Source organism: Thamnophis elegans, chromosome 13, assembly GCF_009769535.1.
Source record: "Thamnophis elegans isolate rThaEle1 chromosome 13, rThaEle1.pri, whole genome shotgun sequence".
Classification (NCBI taxonomy): Eukaryota; Metazoa; Chordata; class Lepidosauria; order Squamata; family Colubridae; genus Thamnophis; species Thamnophis elegans.
In genome coordinates this window covers 24,870,496-24,892,438 of record NC_045553.1, presented here as the reverse complement: position 1 = coordinate 24,892,438, position 21,943 = coordinate 24,870,496, and the positions used below count along the sequence as shown (strand labels likewise).

The 21,943-nt window shown below is 41.2% G+C and overlaps 1 protein-coding gene across 1 annotated transcript in view; it reads left to right on the top strand.

Annotated features, from left to right (window-relative positions):
• Nucleotides 1-21,943, top strand: part of SFRP1 (secreted frizzled related protein 1) — a 58,880-nt gene that overhangs the window by 6,229 nt on the left and 30,708 nt on the right. The window contains exon 2 of the mRNA XM_032228848.1: nucleotides 12,883-12,960. Within this exon, the coding sequence (XP_032084739.1) occupies nucleotides 12,883-12,960 (78 nt within the window). The remainder of the gene's footprint in view (nucleotides 1-12,882; nucleotides 12,961-21,943) is intronic.

Below are 21,943 nucleotides of genomic sequence, written 5' to 3'. Positions count from 1 at the left end.
TTTTTCCAAGTGATTTTCTGTCAGAGCCCAACTCTCCACTCCGTAGAGCAGGGGTGAAATTCAGCAGGTTCTGACAGGTTCTGGAGAACCGGTAGAGGACATTTTGAGTAGAACCAGCAAATACCATCTCTGGCTGCCCGAGTGGGGTGGGAATGGAGATTTTGCAGTATCCTTCCCCTGGAGTGGGAAAGCAATGGGGATTTTACAGTATTCTTCCCCTGGAGTGGGGAGGAAATGGGGATTTTGCAGTATCCTTCCCCTGGAGTGGGGAGGGAATGGGGATTTTGCAGTATCCTTCCCCTGCCATGCCTACCAAGCCATGACCACAAAACTGGTAATATAAAAAATGAATTTCACCACTGCTGTAGAGTAGGATAGAAAAGATCCTGTAGATGTAACATCTGACAAGCCTGATTTTCAGTCTTAGGCTTAGGTCGTGATTGCAGAAGACCTTTTTCATTTTGAAGGATGCAGTTTGAGCTTTTCCTATCATTGTCTTTACTTAGGGGTCACGTCCCAGCTTACATGCAAATTAGAACCGTGGGATGTGATCCTTTCCACTTTTTCGAGTGGTATTCCTTCCGAATTCATCGGTGGTAAATGAATGGATTGTTCGCCAACGACCATGATCTTGGTTTTTGAACTGTTAAGCTTCAGGCCGTATGCGTCAGATATTTCTGTGGATGGGGAGCTGAAGATCGAGCCCAGGACAACCCTTATGCTAATTTCCTTGACCTGGATTTTTGATTCCTCAATTTTACACGCAATTCTTTTTTTTAAATCAGCAAGTTGGGAAAAGTGGTTGAAGAGGTCATCTTTACAATCTTGGCCTCTCCGTTTTCCCCATTAGGTATGAAGTCTGTGCATCTTTAAAAAGTTAACATTCCTAAACTATCCAAGTTTTCTGAATAAGCTGACATCAGGGTCCAAATGTAAAATAATACCTTGGCACTCAAGTGTTGCCCTCTCCTTAAAGCTTTTCCCCCTCCCTTCCTTGCATTCCATAGTAGAAGGCTGTATTTAGAACTACTGCTATGTCTCCCCCCCCTCCAAAAAAACCTAATCTCTGGGGAGGAAAAAGTTATTTTCATAACTGCTCCATAGCTGGAAACCAGGAGTTGATTGACGGGGAGTTTTACTTTGGCTGTTTGTCTCCGCCGTAGAGGCACCAAAATCTCCTTTAAAACAAAACACACGAAAACTTGCACATGTTCCACTCCCTCCCCACTCGTATTGGTTTCAGGTATAAGCTGCCAATTTTTGCAAATCCAGCCCTTTGAGAGCAGGAGATATTTTCTCTGATTAAAATTTTTGGTGCCAAATTAGAACAGGATACGACGGGTAAGGGGATAGTTTGCAAAAGATGGAAAGGAAAGGACTGTCAATAGGCTCATCCAGCGTGTTTTGTTGGGGAAGAAATAAAACTTGTAGTGTTTTTTGATGGGGAGGCCTACAAGAAATCAGGCCTTTATGGTTTTTTCCATGGTTTGGATAACATATGGAGGGCTTTTTTATTGTTGTCGTTGAAGGGGCAAGTTATTCATGCCTCATTTTTTTTTGTTTCAGCATCTAGAACACCAGAAACTAAGTTAGATTATGATCCACTCCCTTTTGGGTGAGAGCATCTCAGGGCTTTTCATGGATGTAGGTTTGAGTGAGAAGTCCTGGACAGCCAGTTATTTATTACCAGTAAGAAAACTGGCCTAGTTTATTTTCACTTTTTTTTAAAAAAAGGAGGAGAGGATGAGCTATTTTCCAAACCGCCTAAAAACAGGGCGAGAAGTACCGAGTGGAAATTTATCTCAAAGAGAGATCCAACCTAGAATTAAAGGGGAAAAAATCCTGTAAGTGAAATCAGTTCAGTGGGATGGCCTGGATTTTAGAAATTGTGAGTGCTCCATCACTGGGAGGATTTTTTAAAAAGGGACTGGATAGCCATTTGTCTGGAGTAGTATATGGCGGGGCTAAATGAATCAAAAGTTGGAATTAAGATTGCCTGGAGAAATATCAACAACCTCAGATATGCAGATGATGCCACTCTAATGGCAGAAAGTGAAGAGGAGTTAAAGAGCCTCTTGATGCGGGTGAAGAAGGAGAGTGCAAAAGTTGGCTTGAAACTCAACATGAAGAAAACTAAGATCATGGCATCTGACCCTCTCAATTCCTGGCAAATAGATGGGGAAGAAATGGACATAGTGACAGGTTTTATTTTCCTGGGCTCCAGGATCACCGCAGATGGGGACTGCAGCCAAGAAATTAAAAGAGGCTTGCTCCTGGGGAGGAAAGCTATGACAAATCTAGACAGCATAGTAAAAAGCAGAGACATCACCCTGCCAACAAAAGTGCATATAGTCAAGGCTATGGTTTTCCCAGTTGCAATGGATGGCTGTGAAGGTTGGACCATAAAGAAGGCTGAGCGCCAAAAAATGGAGGCCTTTGAACTATGGTGCTGGAGAAGACTCCTGCGAGTCCCTTGGACTGCAAGGCCATCCAACCGGTCAGTCCTAGAGGAGCTCTCCAGAAGGCCAGATCCTGAAGAGGAAACTCAAATACTTTGGCCAGCTAAGGAGAAGGAAGGACTCTGAGGTCAGAGGGCTGTTGACTCCCCTCAAACTATCTTGTAGAATGGAATGGAATGGAATGGAATAGAATAGAATAGATAACGTGGAAAAAAGAATAGAATAGATATTGGAAAGAAGAATTGAATTGAATTGAATTGAATCGAATCGAATCGAATTGAATCGAATTGAATCGAATAGATATTGGAAAGAAGAATAGAGTAGAGTAAAGTAGAGTAGAATAGAATAGAACAGAATAGATATTGGAAAGAAGAATAGAATAGAATAGAATAGAATAAATATTGGAAAGAAGAATAAAACAGAACAGAATAGAATAGAATAAGAACAGAAAAGAAAAAAAAACAGAACAGAATAGAATTTTCTATTGGCCAAGTGTGATTGGACACACAAGGAATTTGTCTTCAGTGCATAAACTCTCAATACACATAAAAGCTACAAGTGATAAATCATGATCCTCGTCATCATCCCAAAAACACATTCATCATGAATAATGAGATACAAGACTTAGTGATAGTCATAGGATACTAAAGAAGCAATCGACATAAATCATACTAAGAAACTAAATAAAACAATATAAATTGTAAAGATACAAGCAACAAAGTTATAGTCATAAATAGAAAGGGAGATAGGTAATAGGAAAGATGAGAAGAAGACTAGTAATACAGTCTTACTAAATAGCCTGACAGTGTTGTGGGAATTAGTTGTTTAGCAGAGGGATGGCATGGGGTGGAAATTGTCCTTGTGTCTAGTTGTTCTGGTGTGGAGTGCCCTATAGTGTCGTTTTGAGGGTAGGAGTTGAAACATTTTTTGTCTAGGATGTGAGGGGTCTGTAGATATTTTCACAGCCCTCTTTTTAACTTGTGCAGTGTTACAGGTCCTCAATGGAAGGCAGGTTGGCAGGAATTGTTTTTTCTGCAGTTCTAATTATCCTCTGTGTCTGTCTGTCTTGTTGGGTTGCAGAACCAAACCAGACAGTTATGGAGGTGCAGATGACAGACTCAATCAGTCCTCTGTAGAACTGAATCAACAGCTCCTTGGGCAGTTTGAGCTTCCTGAGTTGGCACAGAAAGAACATTCTTCATTGTGCTTTTTTATGATGTTTTTGATCTTAGATGTCCATTTTAAGTCTGGAGATATGATAGAATCTTGTAGCAGGGGAGTAAGACAGAAATTCCAGATATAGCACAAACACAAGAACACGGTGGTGATGTTATTGAGCATTAACCTTATGCCAGAAACCTTTATTGAATAGCAAATAATTAAATGCATGTTGAAGTTGCTTATTAATGCCATATTTAGCTTTAGATGCAAAATTTAAACAACTTATTGCATCAACATTAATATTTTGGAGATCACAGCTAATGTTGACATAAACTACTTTATTTCTAAAGGTTGAAATTATTCAAGCATTAGAGTGTTAACCAATCTCCAGTCAATATTATGTAAACAGCATCATATCTTTTCAGATACTTTTAATATTTAATAGAGACAAAGCAATAAAGATGCAATCATCAAATGAACAATGCAAAACTATTTTCTAACAAGAACTATTAGCAAACCATTTGTGGGTGAAGCATATACTAATGTGAGAAAATTTTGTTCCTTTTAGAGAAATATATTTATCTTAATTATTTAACCGGTGATGCAATTAGAAGCAACCAGAAATTTAAATAAAAGAGAGGTAATCAACTGGTGGCCAAGGTCCTTGTAGTGCAGGCAACACAGAATTGAGAGGGCCAGGGTGTGTGTGGGTGGCCAGGGATTGGCATGGCCATGGTGGGAGTGACATGGGACTTGTGTTGGGCACTTCCCTAAGATCTCGCTCACTCTTATTATAATCTCCTTCCTTCCTTCCTTCCTTCCTTCCTTCCTTCCTTCCTTCCTTCCTTCCTTCCTTCCTTCCTTGTTGCCTTCTTCTCTTCTCTTCTCACTCATGTGATACTCACTGGTTTTTCACGCACATTTTGCACATATCCTTGCTGGCAGCTTTACAAAATTTTGTTTCCATATGAAACATAAGGCAGACTTCTGTTTTTCTATTTCATTTTCAGATTGCTTGAAAATGCCTTTCAAAATTTCTTTCTGGTGTTTTTATCTTGAATGGTCAAGGTTAAACTTGCTTTCCCAATATGAAGATGGGAGTTCTTCTCTGGTATCCTAATGCTGAAAAGGTACCATGTAATAATAAAAATGAGAAATTCTCATTTCCAGGCCCTTCTTGCCAACTCATCAGTAATTATGTCCATAGCCTTTGTCCCCAGAATTTCATTAACATTCTCCTTTCATTAAAAAAACAAACCAACCCTTTCAAAAGTAAATACTTTTCTATCAAATTGGATGAAAAGGGGTTGAAAAACACACAGAAGGTTTTTACTGCAAAATGCTGAGGTAAAATTTGTTCAGCTTTAATATGCCAGGCAGAAAAAATTATGCCATTGCTTTCCAAAATGTTGAACTGTAAGTTAAAGGTAAAGGTTCTCCTCTCACATATGTGCTAGTCGTTCTCAACTCTAGAGGGTGGTGCTCAACTCCATTTCAAAGCCAAAGCGCCAGCGCTGTCCAAAGACATATCTGGGGTCATGTGGCTGGCATGATGCAATGCCGAAGGTGCACGGAACGCTGTTCCCTTCCCACCAAAGGTGTTCCCTATTTTTCTACTTGCGTTTTTACATGCTTCTGAACTGCTAGGTTGGCAGAAGCTGGGACAAGTAATGGGAGCTCACTCCATTAGGCAGCGCTAGGGATTCGAACCACTGAACTACTGACCTTTCTGATCAACAAACTCAGTGTCTTAGCCTTTGAGGCACCACAATTTTAAAGAGCTACCAGTTTTCAACTGTCAACATGCAGTTGTTCTCACACTCAAAACTCTTTTCACTTTCCCCCCCAATACAAATAGTTTCCAATATGCAATCATTTGTTCAAAATTACGACAGCACCATTACGACTGGAAAAAATATGACTTTCAATCAGTCCTCTCACTTGTGACCGTTGCAGCATTCCCACAATCATGTGATCAAAATCGGATGCTTGGCTACCAATATGTATTTATAATGGTGGCTATGTACCGAGGTTGTGTGATTACTATCTAGGACTTTCTCAAATTATTTCCAACAAGCAAAATCAACAGGGGGAAAACCAAATTAAGTTAACAACTGCATGAATGCAATGATTTGCATAATAACCATTGCAAAAAAACAGGTTGTAAATTGTCTCATTTAATGCTGTCTCACTTAGCAATGGAAGTTCGGTTTCCAGTTGCCGTCATAAGTCAAGAACTTTGTATACAGTGATTTATGCTTTTCTCCCAGTGAATATTTTAACAGGTTAACAGAGTTGGAAGGGACCTTGTAGGTCCTCTGGTCCAACTCCCCTGTCCAAGCAGGAGACCTTAACAAATGGCAGTCCAGTCTCTTCTTGAAAACCTCCAGGGATGAAGCTCCCACAACTTCTGAAGACAAGCTGCTCCATTGGTTGATCATTCTCACTGTCAGAAAATTTCCCCTTCTTTCTAGGTTGAATCTCTCTTTGTTCAGTTTCCATCCATTATTCCTTGTCTGGCCTTTGGGTGCTTTGGAAAATGGCTTGACCCCCTCCTCTTCCAATACCTCAAATATTGGAAAGTTGCTCTCATGTCTCCCCTGGTCCTTCTCTTCACTAGACCAGCCATGCCCAGTTCCTGCAAACATTCATCGTATGTTTTAGCCTCCAATCCCCTCATTATCCTGATTGCTCTTCTCTGCACTCTTTCTAGAGTCTCAACATCTTTTTTCATAGTGTAGTAACCAAAACTTGGTGCAGTATTCTAGGTATGGCCTTACTAAGGCTTTATAGCAGGAGTGTCAAACTCACATCATCATGGCAGTGTCACATGACATATCAGGATCCCCCCCCCTTTTGTTAAACGGTGTTAACATGGCCAGCATGTGACGCATCCAGTCCATGGGCTTGGAGTTTGACAGCCCTGCTTTATAGAGTGGTATTAGTGCCTCACTTGATTTTGATTGTATCCCTCTGTTATTCATAATTTGACCTGTCTTCTGACTAGTGCTGGATTATCTAAGAAATGCATAAAATAGAAACTAAAATGAAGGTTGATGAGGAAAACAATGGGTCCATCACAGGGGTGAAATCCAGCAGGTTCTGACAGGTTCTGGAGAACCGGTAGCAGAAATTTTCAGTAGTCCAGAGAACCGGCAAAAGCCACCTCTGGCTGGCCCCAGAATGGGTTGGGAATGGAGATTTTGCAATATCCTTCCCCTGCCATGTCCACCAAGCCACGCCCACCAAGCCACGCCACTCCCATCAAGCCACGCCCACAGAACCGGTAGTAAAACAAATTGAATTTCACCACTGGTCCATCAGCTCATAATAAGCTCCATTACGTCTTAAGTATAATAAGATGGAAGCTGTTCTCCTGTTGTCAAAATGAGTCAAGGAAAAAAGTAACCTAGAACTAAGGAGAAATTTCCTGCTAGTTAGAATGATTAATCAGCGGAACAACTTGCCTCCAGAAGTTGTGGGTGCTCCAACACTGGAGGTTTTTAAGAAGAGATTGGACAACGATTTGTACAGAATGGTATAGGATGGGACCAGAAGACCTCCAAGGTCCCTACCAACTCTGTTATTCCGTTATTTTCTGTTCAGAAGCTCAGTGGGCTAAAAACCTAACAACTATGCTCCTTCTTTGCCCTTTGCTCTCTCTGTGTGGGTTTTTGTGTATGTGTGCCATTGTGTGAGAGAGAGCATGAATGAGTGCTTCCTTTCTCGCCCCTGGCCTGTAGAATTATAATGCTATCTATAGGATTAGCTGTTACAGTGCCACAAAAATGTACTAAATGAAAAAGTAATAAATCTGCCTCCACCCTCCTCAACAGGAAGAACATCTATTTATATTTACTTACCGATGTGTGTGTGTGTGTGTGTGTGTGTGTCTCCGTGTGTGTGTGTGCATGCGTGTGTATTTTTCTTTCAATTCCCATCAGCCCAGATCAGCAGAATTTGTGGTCAGGGCTGATGGGAATTGTAATCCAAAGCACCTGGTAGAGGCCAGGCTGGAATGAATGAATAAATGAATTTGAAAGAAATTCTTTTTCGAAAGTTGAGACCTTTGTCTGAGGTTTTTTTCAATGGTACAATTATTTCACAACAAAATACAGCAAATTCTTCTAGTATTTAATATTTTTTAATATATGAAATCCATGGATGAGTAGTTAAGTAAGCTGTAGGAACAGTGGGTGGAGGAAAGAGAATGGTTAAGTACTATATAACTGGGTTTATACATTGTTCTGAATCATGGATTGTTGTAGTGAAAACAATTAACCAGTGGAACTGCTTGCCTTCAGAAACCATAGCTGCTCCATCATTGGAGGTTTTTATAAAGAGACTGGACAGTCACTTATCTAAAATGGTATAGGTTTTCCTGCTTGAGCAGGAAGTTGATCTAGAAGACCTCCAAGGTCCCTTCCAGATTCTGTTCCATTCCATATTCTATTCTATTCTATTCTATTCTATATCCTACTTCTCTTCTCTTCTCTTCTCTTCTCTTCTCTTCTCTTCTCTTCTCTTCTCTTCTCTTCTCTTCTCTTCTCTTCTCTTCTCTTCTCTTCTCTTCTCTTCTCTTCTCTTCCCTTCCCTTCCCTTCCCTTCCCTTCCCTTCAGTGGTGGGCTGCAGGCAGTATGCTCTGGTACAGGTGTACCGGAGCCTGCCCGGAGCACCGGGTACTGTTCCGGTACGGTGCCCCAGAGGGCTCACCTGCCCACTCTCGCTCCTTACCTGTTCTTTAAAGCCTTCAGTGCTTCTGTGCAGGTGCGTGGCGCATACAGCGCCTGTGCGATGCTCCGTTGAGCAGCTGGAGCGTCACAGTCTTGCAGAAGCATCGCTGGCAGCTATGACACATGCATGTGCCATGCGCATGTGTGCACGCACTGTGCCCATCCATGTGGGGGACGCCAGGCCCATTCCAACCGAACCGGTTAGAACGGGATCCGGTACCTACCACTGCTTCCATTCCATTCCATTCCATCTCCTATTCTACTCTGCTCTGCTCTGCTCTACTCTAAACTATAATGACTAGGTTAACAACTGTGTTAAAAATATCATAAAATGGGACACAACTCACTTAACAACTGTGTTGCTTAGCAAGGAAAATTTTGGGCTCAATGGCGATCATAAGACAAGGATTATTTTTATAGTTTTACCTACATTATGATTAAGACTATCCTAAACAGTGTTGGCCTAGAGCAGGAGTGAATAGGTGATGAAGTGGTATATAAGGCTAAGTGCTATTGCTATCTTCCTTCCTTCCTTCCTTCCTTCCTTCCTTCCTTCCATCCATAAATCATATTAAGAAACTAAATAAAACAATATAAATTGTAAAGATACAAGCAACAGTTATAGTCATAAATAGAAAGGGAGATAGGTAATAGGAAAGATGAGAAGACGACTAGTAATACAGTCTTACTAAATAGCCTGACAGTGTTGTGGGAATTAGTTGTTTAGCAGAGGGATGGCATGGGGTGGAAATTGTCCTTGTGTCTAGTTGTTCTGGTGTGGAGTGCCCTATAGCGTTGTTTTGAGGGTAGGAGTTGAAACATTTTTTGTCTCAGATGTGAGGAGTCTGTAGATATTTTCACAGCCCTCTTTTTGACTCGTGCAGTGTACAGGTCCTCAATGGAAGGCAGGTTGGCAGGAATTGTTTTTTTCTGCAATTCTAATTATTCTCTGAAGTCTGTGTCTGTCTGTCTTGTTGGGTTGCAGAACCAAACCAGACAGTTATGGAGGTGCAGATGACAGACTCAATCAGTCCTCTGTAGAACTGAATCAACAGCTCCTTGGGCAGTTTGAGCTTCCTGAGTTGGCGCAGAAAGAACATTCTTCATTGTGCTTTTTTATGATGTTTTTGATCTTAGATGTCCATTTTAAGTCTGGAGATATGATAGAATCTTGTAGCAGGGGAGTAAGACAGAAATTCCAGATATAGCACAAACACAAGAACACGGTGGTGATGTTATTGAGCATTAACCTTATGCCAGAAACCTTTATTGAATAGCAAATAATTAAATGCATGTTGAAGTTGCTTATTAATGCCATATTTAGCTTTAGATGCAAAATTTAAACAACTCAACATTAATATTTTGGAGATCACAGCTAATGTTGACATAAACTACTTTATTTCTAAAGGTTGAAATTATTCAAGCATTAGAGTGTTAACCAATCTCCAGTCAATATTATGTAAACAGCATCATATCTTTTCAGATACTTTTAATATTTAATAGAGACAAAGCAATAAAGATGCAATCCATTAAATGAACAATGCAAAACTATTTTCTAACAAGAACTATTAGCAAACCATTTGTGGGTGAAGCATATACTAATGCTCTGCTCTGCTCTACTCTAAACTATAATGACTAGGTTAACAACTGTGTTAAAAATATAAAATGGGACACAACTCACTTAACAACTGCGTTGCTTAGCAAGGAAAATTTTGGGCTCAATGGCGATCATAAGACAAGGATTATTTTTATAGTTTTACCTACATTATGATTAAGACTCTCCTAAACAGTGTTGGCCTAGAGCAGGAGTGAATAGGTGATGGATGGGCCTGCATCCCCCATCCCAGGTCTCCTTGGTGCTGCAAGACCATCTTGCTGACTTTCTGCAGCCAATAATTTGGATTTTAACACCAGACTTTTTTTGGGGGGTAGGGGTGATTTTAAGGGTGGGAATGGACATTCTTTGCCTCTGAGAGGACCTCCTGCTCCCACCCCTTCTGTGGCCTTTGGGAAGGTTGGGAAGCTGAACTGTGGCTCTTAGTCCAACAGTGTACCATTTCACACAAATGGTTATCCAACCTCTTCTTTAAAACCTCCACGGTTGGAGCATTCACAACTTTTGGAGGCCAGTAGTTCCATTGGTTAATTGTTCTAACTGTTTCTCCTTAGTTCTGAGTTGCTTCTCTCCTTGATTAGTTTCAACAACAGGACAGCAGCTTCCATCCTATTTTTCTTAGCTAGCTGATAACCCGGCGTAAGCCGGGTATGTATTTATCCCAATCCTGTATAAGAGGGAGCCCCCTTATGGAGTACTGTGAAGCCATTAGCATGGCAACTCCACTGTGTTGTACAGTAGAAGCCATCTAAGGCACAACAGGCTGTATCCTAACAGAACTTGAATCCAAAATGCACACTATCACTGTCAAAAGTACTGTGAGTTGACACTATAGATAGAATTCAGTCCTCTTCATTTTAGCAGCCCAGGCGTTCCAGAGTTATGCTGGCACCCCGCCCCCACAGACACATGGACAACCCCCCCACATCAAGGGTGTTAGGAGTGTCTTACCCCCACAGTATTTGTTTCCAGAGAGTAAGTCATCTGTGTACTAAGTTTGGTTGAAATTGCTCGAGGCGTTCCAGAGTTATGCTGGAACACACACACACACACACACACACACACACACACACACACACACACAGAGATATATATAGTGTCACAACCCCTGGTATGCCCCAATTATGGGAGGAAGCTAACTGCTTCCATTCTCTGTCCATTGGCTCGTCACAAGAGACCATCACGACAGAAACCCAATATTTTTACTGTTGTCTTTGTTACATTTGTGTAGTATTTGTGCTGATAAATAAATAAAGGGAGACTAGTATAGATCTATTTCAAGCTATTTAGCTCTCATCAGCTAGCCATACCTTTACTGGGATTCGAACCTGTGCTGTATAATACAGCACATATATATAAAGAATGGAGCTTATTATGAGCTGGCCCAACTGTTTTGTTCATCAACTTTCATCTCTCTGTCTCTGTCTTTGTCTCTTTGTTTCTCTCTCTCTCCCCCTCCCTCCCCCCTAGCTACCTACCTGACTATCCATCCATCCATCCATCCATCCATCCATCCATGCCACCTGCAGACACGCACAAAGAAAGATTCAGATAAGACTCTCATTCTCCACTCAACTCGCTGGAGGTTGAATGCTAAGTTTCAACTAGGAAAGGATGTTTTCTTTGGAACTCTTGCCTAGCCAACCTCATAGCTTCCCACTACATTTCTCATGGCTGACTTCAGGTGCTATGTAAACAGCTTAGGAGGACTGAACAAAGATGAAAGTCAAACACAAATGGGAGTGAGTTGCGGAGGGGGAAAACTATTCCAGTGTCAAGAGGCAGATTAAAAAAAAGAAAACCTGATTTAGCTTTTGGAATCCTGTTGCTGATCTTGGCAAAGTGCGTAGGAGGGAAGGGAGGTGGCAAGCATCTGGATTTCGTAGCTGAAGTTCAACAGAACAAAGATCTCGGTTGTGGATGTGGCTTTTCCAGGTTTCCCGCAAGCCTGAAAGAATTCCACATTGGGTAATCTTTTGCAGTCAGTGATTGATCTCAACTGTTGAGAAACCATGTTGTGGGAGCTGTCACGCAATGGCTGTGGGGAAGCCTCTTCTCCCCCCCCCACTTCACCAGAGGGCTGCATTGTTGGCTGGAACTAGTTACAAAACCCTCATTTTACCTCCGATATCAAAAAAGAGGGATTGCATTACAACGTACTTATTAGTTTCCCAAGAGGTCCCTATTCCTATTGGTGTCTTCCTTCTGGGCAGGTGCAACGGCAGCATTGCATTTAAGCTGGACTTCATTAAAGGTAAAAGTAAAGGTTCCCCTCGCACAGGTCAGGTGGGAAAACTAGGAGGAATGAGTTACTCGGGATCAATCTAATGGTACCTGCAGGAGAGACTACCCTTAAGGTAAAGGTTCCCCTCGCACATATGAGCTAGTTGTTCCTGACTCTAGGGGGTGGTGCTCATCTCCATTTCAAAGCCAAAACCCAGCGCTGTCCGAAGACATTTCCGTGGTCATATGGCCGGCATGACTAAACGCTGAAGGCCCATGGAATGCTGTTACCTTCCCACCAAAGGTGGTTCCTATTTTTCTACTTGCATTTTTACTTGCTTTCGAACTGCTAGGTTGGCAGAAGCTGGGACAAGTAAATGGGAGCTCATGCTGTTATGCGGCACTAGGGATTTGAACTGCTGAACCGCCAAGCTATCTGATCGACAAGCTCAGTGTCTTGGCCACTGAGCCACCAGGGACTTAAGTACAAAATAATGAACTCCACCTTAAATGCAATGCTCTCATTGCACTTGCCCCGAAGGAAGACACCGATAGGAGCAGGGGCCTCTTGGGAGATGAATGGGCATGGCTTATGAGCAATTAAATGTGGTATATTTGCCTATATGGGCACTTGTTCTTCTTTCATGATGTTGTTACTTTCCCTTGCTTGACGTGTCCTTCTCTTGTCAGGCACTGCGGTGTGTCCCCCTTGTGACAATGAAATGAAGTCGGAGGCCATCCTGGAGCACCTGTGCGCCAGTGAGTTTGGTAAGTAAACCTTTCGTTCCCTTATTTTAAGTACCCTTAGAATCGGAAGTTGTCTATGACCCTCCTCTTGCCTGATGTTCTCCATATGTGCTGGTCCACCAGTCCCAGAAATTCTTCCAGAGTGTAGTTGATGAAGAGTTCCCCAGAGTGGTGTCCTATCCATAAAAACCCTCCCTTTTTACAACCCTCTAATCCCTTAATTTGGGGTAGACTTGGGGAGACTGGATGAAACTGAGTTTACTGGTCAGATGCCCTTCCTGATTCTATGCTGTTCTGACCGAAGCTTCCCAAGAGCATGAAGCAACCTCCTGGTCCCGACAAAAAACCCTTTTATTAATTGACTGTGAATTCTGCTCCTTCACATCCAGCAAAGTCTTTCAAGGGGGAATTTACAGTCACAGACCTCATCTGGCTTGGAGAGCTGACAGGCCGAGATCTGCACATGGCAAGGAGTCTCGGAGAGTCATGAACCAATTAAATGAACTCATTGTCTCCTGCAAACTCCACTCCCCTTTCGCTCCTCTTTTATTTCCACTGGGAGGGGGCATTCATCGTCCACCTGTGGCCTTACTCCAAGTCAACCCCTGTTCTTTAGCTGTTCCCTTCATCTGGCAACTCTGCGCATGCACACATAGGGAACAGGCTCCAGCTGTACTTCTGCCCCACTGATGTCTGACTCTGAAGGCAGCTGATAACTGTCAGACGGCTCTGGCTCCCTCTCTGCCTCTGACACAGAGCCCTCATCAGAGCCTTCTCCAGACTCCAGGACCGGCCTATATTCCTCCCCAACCTCATCACTGTCCGAATCTGCTGCAAGCTCCTCAGGCTGCTGGTGAGCACAACACACACAGAGTGTGCAGCAGATATTTTCTCTTTGTGCCCCAGGAGAGAAACATCTGCCACTACCTAGGATTGAACTCTTCACCACTAGGCCATCACGCCGCTCAGTGGTGTCCTATCCATACAATTATATGGATTTCCTTAGCCTCATGAGAATGGGAGCAGTATCCCATCATAGTCAGGGACCGTATCTTATAGACTTTGAAGGGTTTTCACAAATCATACTTTGAAGAAAGAAAACAGTGGCATCTTGTTTGTAAACCCTGCAAATTTCCCCCTTCCCTCAGTTTCCATCCAGAAACAATGGATGGAAACTGAAAGAAGCAACCCGGAATTGAGGAGAAACTTCCTAACAGTGAGGACAATTAACCAGTGGAACAGCTTGCCACCAGAAATTGTGGGCGCTCCATCAATGGAGGTTTCTAAGAAAATACTAGATAGTCACTTTTCTGAAATAGTGTAGGTTCTCCTTCTTGAGTAGGAGGCTGGACTAGAAGACCTCCAAGGTCCCTTCCAGCTCTATTCTATTCTAACTAGCTCTTCCCCAAATTTGGGAAATTCCAGTCTTACCTCTCTGCCGATGTTACTACTTCATATTCTGCTCTCTGCAAACTTCATTTATCTTTTTCTTGACTCTTCCATCCAGTCACAGTTCCAGAGGGGTTATTAAGAACATTTTTCTTTTGTGCACGAAGGAAACATGATAATCTGTCACATCTGAATTCCTGCCTTTTTTCAAAATATTCTTGGTTCTGGCCAGGGTGAAAAAAACAGAAAGGGAAATGAAAACGTGTTGCTTTCAAAAAAGACAGTCTAGCTCTCCATGGAGACTAGAGCAAATGATGTTAAGTGTTAAAACCTTGTAAAATGTGGATTGCCGAATTCGCTTACCCCAAGAATGTTGATATCCATTGTGAGAACTTGGGGTGTGTATCTGGATGTGGATAAAGGCTGTAGCTTCATGTCAGTTTTTAATCCTATTTTTTTTGGGGGGGGGGGAGGGCTGAAAAGCTTTTTATTTTTTATTCTCTTACATACCATTGTAAGTATACATTCACATAGTTGTTATTCTTCTTTACATTTGTCATTCTTGTACATTTGTTATTCCATTTAATAGGTTATAATATACAAATTGGCTTGCTTTATTTACCAACCCTTCCTCCTGTTGTAACACCACCTTCTTTTCCCTTTCTTTTCTCCTTCCCTCCCTTCTCTACTTTCCTCCTTCCTTCTTCCCTTACCTCTCCCCTACTCCTACTCCTACTCTTCCCCTTCCTACCCTCCAGTGGTGGGTTTCAAAATTTTTTTGAACCTACTCTGTGGGTGTGGCCTTCTTTGTGAGAGTGGCTTGCCGGCCATGTGACCTGGTGGGAGTGGCTTGCCGGCCATGTGTTTTCTTTCTTTCTTTCTTTCTTTCTTTCTTTCTTTCTTTCTTTCTTTCTTTCTTTCTTTCTTTCTCTCTCTCTCTCTCTCTCTCTTTCCTTCCTTTTGTCTCTTTGTCCCTTTTTCCTTTTTTTCTTTCATCTCTCTCTCACTTTTTCTTTCTTTTTTCTTTTTTTATTTCTTTCTTCCTTTCTTTCTCTTCTCCTTCTGTGTGTGTGTGTGTGTGTGTGTCAGTGGTGGGTTTCAAAATTTTTTGGAACCTCTTCTGTAGGTGTGGCCTGCTTTCTGGTGGAACCTCTTCTAACCAGTTCGGTAGATTTGACGAACCAGTTCTACCGAACTGGTGCGAACCGGTAGGAACCCACCTCTGCTACCCTCTCTCTTTCTCTCCCTTCCACCCTCCTCTCCTTACGTCATTCTTTCTTCCCTCCTCTTCCTCTCGTTCTCTCCTCCTCTCTCCCTTTCTATTTCTGTTGTTATGGGTGTCTCTTTCAAATCTCAGTTTACATTTTCTTGGGATGGTATTTCCGCAAACCCAAATATAGTTTACTATCATTTCTTATTCCCCTACCTTCTCTAGTCCATCCTATGTTTTTTCCCCCTTTGTATCTCGCTCTTGAATATATACTTGTATATTTAGTACATCAGCTTTCAATCCTAAAATCTTTCAGGACAGCAAACATTTGGTAAATATTTGAAGCTGCTAAATTGTACTCCAGATTAATGATGCTAATCTTCAAAACCAAAGAAAGGCTTTTGCACTTCAAAGTCTTAACAAATTTAGTGGGGCATAAATTTCATTGACTACTATTCAATTTGACCATATATGGAGATAAATGGACATAACCATTTGCCCCTCTTCCTTTTATGTTAGAATAGGGATGAACCTTTCCTGCCCACACAGATATATGGAGATTTCTGATCCCTTTTTGAGGTATAACTGGACAAATGCTATTTTATGCCTGTGCTGCATGACGATAGTTTGAATTGAAATCTTCAATTTCTTCTGGAGGCTACTGATTTGCAGAAGGTGGTTGAAAAATCAAACCAAATCGCATTTTAGCTTTCCCTGTTTGCTCATCCATATTTGTTCCTGCATGAAGCCCCTGTTATTATTTATTATTTTTTACTAGCTGATAACCCAGCATTGCCCGGGTATGTATTTATCCTAATCCATAATTTGTCCTCAAAAATAATCCCGGGCCAAACGTAATTTCTAATGTTGGATCTTCCCCCTTACCAAAGGGAGCCCCCTTGTGGAGTACCGTGAAACTGTTGCCATGGCAACTCCATTGCGCTGCACAATAGAAGCCATTCTATGGCAGTACGGTAGAAGCCACTTTAAGACACAACAGGCTGTATCTTAACACCCCTAACACACCCCCAACTCCCCCGCTCACACACACACACACACACAAACACACACACAAACACACACACATCTATTTCAAGCTATTTAGCTCTTATCAGCTAGCCATTACTGGGATTTGAACCTGGACTGCTCCCTCCCATATTTGGGCATACCAGGTGCTTTGCTATAATACTTATTTATTTCTTTGGCTTAGCTGATAAGGGGGGAGAGCCTGTGGCTTAGTGGCTAATGCAACTGCCTAACATGCAAAAACAGCCCAGGTTCGAATCCCAGTAAGGGTATAGCTAACTGATGACAGCTAAATAGCTTGAAATAGATCTATAGTAGTCTCCCTTTATTTATTTATCAGCACAAATGCAACACAAAAAATGGTTTTCTGCCTGGAAGGCTCCTAGGGTGGAGCTGAAAGGCAAAAGGGAAGCAGTATGCTCCCTCCCATATTTGGGCATACCAGGTGCTTTGGAATGACATCACACACACACACACACACACACACACACACACACACACACACACACACACACACACCAGCCATTATTCAGGTTGATACTTTTGGGGCATAACACACATTTTATGATGTGCTTTCTGTTTCATCATGCACCTCTACTGTGTCAGGCTAGAATTGACTCTAGTTTTTCTGATGTGAAAAGTCTTTTCTTCCTCTGACACAAATCTTACCCTATGGACCATCTAAAGTGCCTTGGTAATGCTGTTGATGATGTTGCAGCCAGTGGCTATAAGAGATTGTGGGGAGACAGGGAAAGGAATGGAAGAGAACATAGATTTCAACAGTCAAGAGGTAGCAGACGAGTCACAATTCATCTCATAAATGGAACTCAGTCCAAATGAAGAAAGATCTGGAAAAAGATCTCAAAGTTCCCAAAGAGATTTGCCCTAAGGGATTCATTGTAATTGAGGTTGGAAAATTCCTTAGATAGTTTCCAAGCTTCCATATTTTCCCCAGACGAGTATTAAAGATGTCATATAGAAATCTGTCAAATTCTTGCCATCTTGGTCTTACTCAGCTGTGTTGGGCCTGACATAACCAATTTCGTTGTATTTAAGTACAATGACAATAAAGATTATACTTATACATAGTTGGGAATTGTCCAGTTCCTATTGGTCCCTTAGATCTTCCACAGGCCTGTTTCCATCTGGTTTGGTCACTGAGCAACTCTCGCTCTTTTCTATTTTTTCTTTGGTTGAAGAGTGGACAGAACACCTGGCTTGTGCGGCTTTTGTGTATATATTAGATGTCATCTCCCATGAGTCTTTATGCCACTTGTGCTCGGGTCGGTGCTGGGGCTCAGGACCCCAGACAGCACCTCGAAATTCTGGGTAGCTGGTGAAGTATTTTAATGGATATTCGGGTTAATGTCAGGGTTCCAAATAGCATCCAAAAGTAAATCAGAGTCCCAGGCAAAGTATTGCTCAAAGTTCCAATTTATTAAGCGAGCCATGTTGGCACAACTGGGAAAACCCGAATCTGAAAGCTTCCTGGTTTTCCCCACCCAGTTGAAAGTTCAAGATCTTGCCCCTACAGCCACAAGTCCATCACATGGTCCAATCTCCCACTGCCATGCTGGCAGCTTCCACCCATCCAGTTCCGGTCAGGTGCGGAGCTGCAGAGACAAAGGATGATGACCTTGGCTTTCTAGAAAGAATTTTGTTATGGCTACATAACATTTAACTCCGTACAATCCCTCCTCCCCTTTTCCCACAATAGAAAATGCATAGCAGAATAATAGAAAGTGTGGCAGGCCAAAGACCCAAAAGAAAAGATGGGTGCAGGCCTGACATTAGAAAGGGTTGGACATGGGACCAAGTCTTATAGGAGATTGATAGTTCCAACCAATCTCACCTCTTCAAAAAGTATTAGAGCTTTCCCTTGGATTTACTAGGCTGGTCCTGTTTGCTATCTGAAGTTCAAGAGGTACAGAAGCTCCCAGGATCAACAGTAGAAAGGATTACTGAAGGGGAAGAGGTGATTCATTTGGTCTTTTCTGAAGAACATTATGGAATCCCATAAATCTTAATTTAGATTCCATGTTGGTTTCTTTCTTGACAATTTCTGAATGTTTATGGAGATTCTCAGTCATCCAGGTCACGGTTGTCCCAAAGGTGCTTTTTGAAGAGCAACTGGACTTTCTGGTTTTTCTTTGAAGACATTTCGTTTCTCATCCAAGAAACTTCTTCAGCTCTGACAGGATAGTGAGGAATGGAAGGATTTGTATTCCTGGCAGACAGCTGGTCATTTGCATCTTTTTAGAGGATCCTTGAAACCCTTGGAGGTTTACGTGTGTCCTCAGGGTCACCTGAGTGGTGCTAATAATTCCTGTAGTCTGCAATTTTTCCTCTGGAAATCCATTCCTTCTCCCACACCTTTTCAAGGGTCTTCATCCTAAATTGTATCGCTAAAAGTCTATAGAGATTCTCAGTCATCCAGGTCATGGTTGTCCCAAAGGTGCTTTTCTGGAGGCAACTGGACTTTTCTTTTGAAGGTGTTCCACTTCTCATCTTCAGCTCTAACAGGATAGTAGGAAATGGAAGGATTTATATTCCTTGCAGACCGCTGGACATTTGCATTCCTTGAGAGAGTCATTGAATATAAATCCTTCCATTCCCCACCATCCTAGTCAGAGCTGAAGAAGCTTCTTGGATGAGAAGCGAAACATCTTCAAAAGAAAACCCAAGGAAGTCCAGTTGCCTCTTGAAAAAAGCACCTTCGGGATAACTGCCCCACAGATTGCTGAGTTGCAGAAAATCTCAATCATGGGAACTGCCCAACCAATGTCACTCAGAGTCACTCTGAGCATCTCCGGAATGCAAACTCCATCAGGGTCTCAGTTGATCTAAGATGACCCAGACTAATTGAAAAAACCCAGAGGAATCTGGCAGCACTCCTTCTGACTCATCCATTTTTATTAAAAGGTGTAAAATTTCATGATCCAAAACGTACTCCTTTTTTTTTAAAAAAAGCAATCTTATCAAAGATTGTAATTACAACAGTCAAAACACATATTTATAAAGATAGAAAAATCGGGACAGTAAAAAGGGGAGAAGGAAAACAAATAGAAAGAAAAAAAGAAGAAAAAACAATAGAGCGAAGAAAAAGAAAAAGGTGACTTCCAAAGTTCACCTCCTCTTAAATGACAACATACATCTAACTTGTGGCTGCCTGAAGCCTGTACTATTTTTTTATTTTTATTTTTAATCAACAGCCATTTCGAGGTATAAATAAAACTATCAAATAAACCAACTTTCTCACTGTCTTAAATTTTAATCCATCCAAAGAATGAAGTCCATCCAAAATAAGTAGAACTTTTTTTTCCCATTTCTTCTTTACTCTTTCTTACAAGATTCTTCAAAGCTTGTAAAAAGTCTCATTCATAAGTCCAACAAGGGAAAACTATCCAGATCCTTTTCTTGATTTATTCCCTCTTTTTTTTTTAATTCAAGGCTTATTTTTTAATCCAAATTATACATATTATAGGAACAAAGCATTGTCTGGGTCTTTTCTTTTACATCCTCTCATTTACCTATTTTACATCATAGTTTTGTTTTCATTTGCAGCCAAATTATTCTCTTCCATTATTTTTCACCTTTATAATTATTTTTTCTTAATACATAAACAATACCTTCAAAGTTACACCAAATTTGCCCCTTCAAAGTTACACCAAATTTTCATTTCTTGTTTTCTCCATTGGTATATTTTTCTATAAACAACATATATCCTCTAATTCAATTTAAACAGAGAATATTTCTTTCATTTTTTCTACAATTAACAATATACTATATTTTTTATTTCTTAATTAGTTACATAACCATAATGATCTTACTACTATTCTCTTTAATCTTCTAATGTAACTCTTTTTCCCTTTCTTTCTCTTTTAACCATTTTCTCTTGGGCTCTCAAAGATCCCAAATTTAATTTTTTTTATTTCTTCTCCCCCTTTCTCCTAACTTTTTCTTTTTTTCTATTTTTGTGGTGATTGTATCTTTTGTTCAGAGTAATTACTTTTATTATTCTATTAACTTTCCCCAGGGTTTTCCCTGTTCTCTTCCTTTCCTTACTATTTTGTGGGTTCTTTTTTTTGGGGGGGGAGGTTCTCCCTTTGTCTTTTTCTTTGTGACTGTAAATCCCAGTGAAATCTTCTATCTGCATTTTATTTTCAATTTTTCTTTCTTCCACTTTATCTTCCTGTACCTCATTTGTGCCCTCTTCCACCCCCTATTTCTTGTTCTGTATGTTCCCTTTGATTTTCTTGCTTTTTTATTTAACCAATTAACGTTTCACACACACTACTCAGAATCCCAAATAATTCATCATACATCCAAATCTCCATTATGCAAGTTTAACTATTTTAACAGATTTTTAAATTTTTGGGTTAAAGCACATTTAATTGCAAATTTAGGGTCTTCCAAATTCTATTGCACAATTTTAGAATTAATCCAGTCCAGTCCAAGTTGAAGTTTTCTTTCTCTTCCACAGGTATAGGTAGTTGTAGTCAAACAATGTTGCAAAAACAAATACTCCTTAAAGCAGTGTTTCTCAACCTTGGCAACTTGAAGATGTCTGGACTTCAACTCCCAGAATTCCCCAGCCAGCATTCGCTGGCTGGGGAATTCTGGGAATTGAAATCCGGACATCTTCAAGTTGCCAAGGTTGAGAAACACTGCCTTAAAGATTCTCACGGTTTCAAAGTATCTCTTCCTGTAACCAAGGTTGCACTTCACAGCTGCACTCTCACATTTTTTCTTTTTCTTTCATTCACTGGTGTAGTACTTTCTGTTCACCGCTAGATGGCTCTTTCCAAACCGCAATATAATCCAACAGCTGACTGTCAATAGCTGTCAAAATGCTTTAAATCCACAAAAAATAAAATAAAATAAGGAGAAAAATGACTTCTCCTGGGTTCTTTCTTTGGTTAGTTAATTTCTTCAGTTCAAAACTGCAGAAGACAAAATCCTCTGAGGCTTTAGTGCTTTAACCTCCACTGCCTCTTTTTTCTTCAATAAAATTCCCTGTGAGTCAATTAGCCACTGATTCCACTCTGGGACCCTTTTTAAGATCAAAATCAGTTTTTCTTTTTCTCTGTGAGTTGGTCAATCACTCACCTGGTTTCTACACTCTGTTCCAACACCGCTCCTGCACAAACAGCTTGATCCGGTTGCCCCAACTTTAAAGCTGTCATTTAAATATGGCCACTGTCCCCACTGTCAGTTTTGGAGAGCTTTCCTCCAATCTACCAAGGAACTGCTTGTTCCTCTTGGTCATCCGAGGTGCCTCTCCTTCTTCCCCGTTCCTCCAAGACGGTTTTGATCCAAAGATTCCCTGACAGCAGTTTGTCTGGCTTGGTTTTCACGGAGCTCATTGGAGCTCTGCTA